The 6792-nt window shown below is 40.9% G+C and overlaps 1 protein-coding gene across 1 annotated transcript; it reads left to right on the plus strand.

Moving 5' to 3' along the window:
• The first annotated feature begins 242 nt into the window (after positions 1-242).
• On the plus strand, positions 243-625 carry LOC115870974 (60S ribosomal protein L37a-like). The gene is made up of 2 exons (XM_030886725.1): positions 243-248; positions 338-625. Exons 1-2 carry the CDS (start codon positions 243-245, stop codon positions 623-625), a joined length of 294 nt encoding a protein of 97 aa, XP_030742585.1.
• The last annotated feature ends 6167 nt before the right edge of the window (positions 626-6792 follow it).

Below are 6792 nucleotides of genomic sequence, written 5' to 3' on the forward strand. Positions count from 1 at the left end.
CCTCCCACACATACACATACAAAAATATTACATGAAAAAGATTACTTAAGTATACTTTTGGACTCGCAAAAATTTACCACTCAGAGGTCAAAAGTGAAGTGAAAGTAGGAATCTAGGATGTAAACAAATACAAAAGACAGATTTATTGGTGGGGGGCTCTTTGGAACTTTGGCGACCGACCTTGACCTACAGTTCTAATGTCAATGAAATGTGTAGGTGTCAGATACACACTTAAAGCCCCAATGAAGGTAGGGAACCTAGTAGGTGATCCCCATACTTAGGACATAAAAGTCCACATCTTCATAAAAAAATAAATCCGCTCCTCTCTGGCTTATAGCTAGTTTGTGGCCAGTTGGCCAAACGCACCAAGAAGGTTGGGATTATGGGTAAATATGGGACCTATTACGGTGCCTCCCTCTGGAAAATGGTGAGGAAAATTGAAATCAGCCAACATGCCAAGTATACTTGTTCCTTCTGTGGCAAAACCCAAATGAAGAGCCGAGCTGTGGGGATTCGGCACTGTGGCTCCTGCCTGAGAACAGTAGCTGGATGTCCCTACACCACCACCTTCGTGGTCACAGCAAAGTCCGCCATCGGAAGTCTGAAGGAATTGAAAGACCAGTAGAAGCTCTGCTATTTGAAAGGCTCTGGCCTGTCATAAATGGGTTAATTTATGTAAAAATAAAATAAATAATAAAATTTGCCAGTGCCAGAAAACAACAAGAAAATTTATCTTGACCTTGGATCTAAACAGATGGAAGAAATAACTCCATGGATTAGGATATAAACATCTTGGGATTGGGGGACGGGGATAGGGTGGATGGTGCATTGTTTTGCCACCCATAGAAATCAATAAACAAGTTTAAGAAAATCCCAGTGAAGTTTAAGCATAATTTTAAAATTCACACCTAGTCAAAATCCATATTTCGTCATTTCATCATGAAACTTGAGAATGCCAAAGGCAGAACGTAAGCATCGAAAGCAACCAGATATAGCTGCTGAGGCTGCTCGCATGAAATCAAACACATCGTGGGATTTAGTTCTTTGGTTTGCAGGTTTATGGCTTCAGGGGACCTCCTACCTTCCAGTTTGTAGCATAGTGCTCAGAATCTTAAAAACTTGCGAGAAGCCATCAGCCATTGAAAATATAATAACTGGTCTCTATTTGCCTGGAGAAAGGAGAGTCGGGAGTCCTAAAATAAACTCACTGCCATCTAGACAGTTCAGGCGCATAGTGACCCCACAGGACACACTAGAACGGTGAGTTTCTGAGAGTGTACCTCCGTACAGGAATAGAAAGCCCCATCCCTCACAGAGGCTGTGGTTTCTAACTGCTGACCTTGTGGTTAGCACCACAACACATATCTCACTATGCATGACCCTCTATGCCATTGGGTGGGCGCCTTAGATTCAGAAAAAAATGGAATATGTGGCTGATTGCCTCAGTGAGCAATTGCTTCCCTTGCCATAAGACCAAAAGATGATAACTGACTACATTCCTAAACATTTTTATCAAAGATTGCGTAGAAGACTCCTGTGTTAGTCTAGGTAAACCAGAGAAACAAATTCATAAACACACATATGTATATATAAAGGTTTATATAAAGGGTAATTGTACTTTTTTTTCTTTTTAAAAAAATCATTTTATTGGGGACTTGTACAAATCTTATTACAATCCATACATACATTATTGTGTCAAGCACATTTGTACATTTGTTGCCATCATCATTCTCAAAACATTTGCTTTCTGCTTGTGCCTTTGGTATCAGCTCCTCATTTTTCCCCTCCCTGCCCCCCTCCATCCTTCACAAACCCTTGATAATTTATAAATTATTATTATTTTGTCATATAGGGTAATTGTATATTAAGAAAGCATCCCAACCCAGTCCAGATCAAGTCCATAAGTCTGATACTAGCCCATATGTCTGATACCAATCTATAAAGTCCTCTTCAGACTCATGAAACACATACAATGACACAAATGAAGGAAGATCACAGGCCAGTAGGTTGGAAGTCCTCTGGATCCAGTGGTGTTGTAAGCATCTCAGTGCTGACAGGGGTCTCTACGTGACTTCTCTGGCTTAGGGCACTAGTGCAGTACCATGTGTCTTGTCAGCTGCAATGTCTCCCAGGGAGGGAGCAGATTTCCCAGAATTCTCAGGAAGTCATGCCCACACAGAGGGCCTCATTGGCTGTGACCTGATTGACAGACTAGACTCCACCCCTTCACTCTTAATCCTCTCAAGTCCCAAATTGACACCAGATTCTGTAACTACCACAACTCCTAATCAAATAGTCATGGAATTTGTACTTCCTGGATCCATGGAAGCTGGATGAACCCTTGAAATCATTGCCCTAAGATCATCTTTAAACCTTAAATCTTTACATCTATTTGAGAGCTTAAATTCTCGGCACTAGGTTTTCAGGAAGCTGTGATTAATAGTGAAAGGCCAAAGTCCATTTACAGAGTCCCCTGCTGGATTCAGATTCTGTTAAATTCCTTCTATTAGCCAGGGAGGTGAGCCATCTTATCCTCAAGCAGAATACAAAGAAAAGAAAATTTTCTTCACCTTCCTAACTAGCCCACAAGTGTGCAGTCTCCTTTAGGGGCTTGCCTGGATGTGTCCTTGATGGAGACAGGAGGTCCCATAGTTATGAATCATTCCCTGACTGCTGAGGTCAAAAGGCCCTGGACAAATCTTGTGAGCTCTTCTAACATAATGTATGTATCTCAGTCATGGTCCATTTCCCAATCATGCTTTTGTAACAGTTTCCTTTGCTCTACCATATCCTTTTTTTTTTTTTTTTAATCTGGCGTCTCCTTTTTAAGTCCCAGAGGCTCTGCAAATCCTGGGACATTATTACAACTTTGTGCTAATGGTCTCCCTGATCCAGATAATGTGTCTTTATCTTAAGACTTATTAATGTTCTCCTTACATTATAGTTGATATTTGAGTTCTCTTGAGTACCTTAAAACAAACTAAAGCTACCCCTTGAAGTCATCTCAAAACCAAACCAAACCCACTGCCCTCAAGTCAATTACAACTTACATTGACCTCATTCGTTTCCCTCACAAGCTCACTGCCATTGAGTCAGTTCTGACTCATGGCGACCCTATAGGACAAGGTAGAACTGCCTCTGTGGATTTCTGAGACTGTAACTCCTTCATTTATTTTTAATTAATTGATTTGATTTATTTTAACAGTTTTATTGGAACATAATCCACATATCATACAATTCAATAGTTGAATCATTGTCAGGATGAGGGGTTCCCCAACACTCGAATGGGACCTCAGGAGCGACTCTGCGATTATGGAAAATATTAAAGACAGACGACAGGCAGCGGGGCACAGGGGCTCATCATCCCATGTTAGGACTGAGAACTAGAATGTATTTTCCAATGGTATATCTAGTGGGGCTTACGGATCTTTCATAAGGCATGCACATCACACAGCTAACATCAGACATAATCAATAGGTAATATCATAAGCAGGTAACATAATAAACAAGCAATAAGATGAGTCAGTGTCTTGACCTAGTGCCAGTTGGCCTCAAATCCACCTAAGCCCTTCCCAAGGGGCTGCTACATTTATGGTGGGTTGGTATAGAACCTGATTGCTTTAATCGACAGAAAAACTTTAAGCATTGTGCAGTAGCCAGACACAGAAATAATTCACCTTATAGAGTAGCTCCTTATGACAGTTCCTTTATGGGGGGTTATTGGAGGGAGTGTGTCCAGTCATGAAAATGTATATTAAGATTTATTTATATCTCATAACCCTGAGAGTCTTCCCCCACCAGAGTTGGCTTCCCAGGCCCGCAGTTAAGAGCATGGATGATTTAGCTGTGCTACATTGTCATCGAGTCCCTCAGTTTACCACAAATCATATGAAGAAGAGTTGTACAATCATCACCACAATCAATTTTACAGACCATACTCGAGTAAAGTAGAAATCTTCATCTTTCTTCCAAGGAGTGGCTGGTGCTTTCGAGCTTCTGACCTTGTGCTTGGCCAATCCTGACTTGTAACCTCCACTCCCTCAAACTGACAAAAGCAACCTGAATGACTAGCTAGGACCTGAACCATCAGATAGAAAACACAGGGCCAATGAATTTATGTTAATGGCAAGGGATTTTTGAAAGGTATGTGATAATGGATGTACAGTTTAAAGAATATTATCAATGAATTGTACAGAAATTGCTGTATGTTCTGTTGTGTGTATTCTCAACAGTAACCAAAATAAATAAATAAAGCAGCCAGCAAGAAGAGAGATAAAGCCACAGCACTAATGTACCCTTGTCACTTAGCAGCATTTTCCAACATTTCTCTCAGTCCCTGTTGGGAAGCCTGCTCTGAAGTGCTGGGACTTGGCAGAGATGAAGGAAAATTCAATGCCTGGTACTTTGCGGGCAAGAACTTTTAGGGTCTGTAGATGTCTTCCTACCAGACTGGTGGAGGGAGGAAGATGGGGCTTCTAGTTCCTTTCTACCTGCATTATAGGGTGGCTATGTGTTGGCACTGACTGGGTGGCAGTGAGTGTGGTTTGGATTTAGTATATGACTTTTGACATGGGATGGTATGTTTGTTCTGTTTTGTTTTTTTTTAAATCATTTTACTGGGGGCTCATACAGCTCTTATCACAATCCATACATATGAGATAGTATTTTTTGCTTTGCTTTTCTGTCCCCTTCTGTATCTAAGGATTAGAATTTCTATTTTAAAGACCTTACTACACAATGGAAGATGCAGAACAGAAACATGTTTTACTTGAATTAGCCTTCCTTAGTATTTGCGATGCCACACCTTAATTGCTAAAGACCTGGGTGTTGAGAAATGCTGACATGCCCCTCCTAACACTCAGGATTACAGCCCTCTGCAATGAAGCAGCAAACAACTTCACAGTGGCCCCTGAAACCCTTTAATGTAGGTCAACAAGGTGCATGCAAACAAAAGGCATTAGTACAAAGATATAAACACAAAACAACTCAGTGTTAACAAGTTGATTCTGACTCATTGTGACACAATTGCACAGAAGAGACTTGTCCCAGAGACACAAACGGCTGTATCTTTTTCTGAAGGAATGGCTGGTTGGTTCAAACCACTAGCATTTGGGTTAGCCGCTGAGAGCTTAACCACTGTGCCATTGGGGTTTCTAGTTATAGAACATAAACAAGTATAAAGACTAAAATTCTATGTGGATAAAAAATATATATCAATGCCAACTTATTTGGACAAAGCAAGCCTAAAAGTACTACAATACTTAGTTCACAAAATAGCTTTCTTTTTAAAAAGTAAAAGCTTTAAAATAATCATTGATAAATTAGAGTAATGATTAACAAGTAAATTAGAGTCATGATTAATGAGTGATAAATTACCACCTTAAACAGTCTTTTTGTTTACTTTTTAATTTGATTGTGGTGAAAGTATACACAACAAAACATATGCCATCTCACTGAAGACAAATGGGTGCATAAGCAAATGTGGCGAAGAAAGCTGATGGTGCCCAGCTATCAAAAACTATAGCATCTGGGATCTTAAAGGCTTGAAGGTAATCAAGCGGCCATCAAGCTCAGAAGCAACAAAGCCCACATGGGAGAAGCACATCAGCCTATGCAACCACGAGGTGTCGAAGGGATCAGGTATAAGGCATCATCAGAACAAAAAATCTTACCATAGTGAATGATGGGGGGAGTGTGGAGTGGAGACCAAAGCCCATTAGTAGGCCACTGGAGATGCCCTTGCAAAGGGGTATTGGGGAGGAGATGAGCCAGTCAGGGTGCGATGTAACAATGATGAAAAATACAACTTTCCTCTAGTTCCTAAATGTTTCCTCCCCGCTCCCACTACCATGACTCGAATTCTACCTTGCAAGTCTGGCTAGACCAGAGGATGTACACTGGTACAGATAGGAACTGAAAATACAGGGAATCCAGGGCGGATGAGCCCTACAGGACCAGTGGTGTGAGTGGCGAAACAGGGAGGGTAGAGGGAGAGTGGGTAGGAAAGAGGGAACCGATTACAAGGAACTGTATGTGACCTCCTCCCTGGGGGACGGACAACAGAAAAGTGGGTGAAGGGAGACGTCGGACAGGGCAAGATATGACAAAATAACAATTTATAAACTATCAAGGGCTCATGAGGGAGGGGGAAGCGGGGACAGAGGGGAAAAATGAGGACCTAATGTCAGGGGTTTAAGTGGAGAGGAAATGTTTTGAGAATGATGAGGGCAATGAATGTACAAATGCGCTTTACACAATTGATGTGTGTATGGATTGTGATAAGAGTTGTGTGAGCCCCTAATAAAATGATTTAAAAAAAGCAAAAACATACGCCATCTCAGTAATTTCTACATGTACAATTCTGTGGCACTGGTGACAGTCTTCAAGTTGCACAAACTAAATATTTTTTTTCTTAGAAAAAGTTTATATTCTTGTTAAAGCTTTGGTTATTGTCACAGTTTATAGGGCTCAGAAACTAAGATTTTTTTAAATAATGTTTCTATTTTAATAGCTAGCATATGGAAATATTAATGTTAAACATGGAATAGGCTGTAGAAATATCAAAGAGAACAGTGTGTTTAAGCTTAAATTCTGAGCACGTTTTGTAGGAGACATGGATCCTTGTGATCAGTCTCCCCTTTCTCCTCCCACCTCCCCCTACCCTCATGGTATTGCTACTCCCATTATTGTTCCTGAGGGGTTATCTATACTGGATTCCATGTGTCCAAAGCTCTTATCTGTACCAGTGTACTTGCAATGACGATGTATAACTCCCATCCACCCACCCAGGGT

This window comes from Echinops telfairi, unplaced genomic scaffold (genome assembly GCF_000313985.2).
Source record: "Echinops telfairi isolate 266 unplaced genomic scaffold, ASM31398v2 ScPeMD7_3533;HRSCAF=4204_0, whole genome shotgun sequence".
NCBI classification, from domain to species: Eukaryota; Metazoa; Chordata; class Mammalia; order Afrosoricida; family Tenrecidae; genus Echinops; species Echinops telfairi.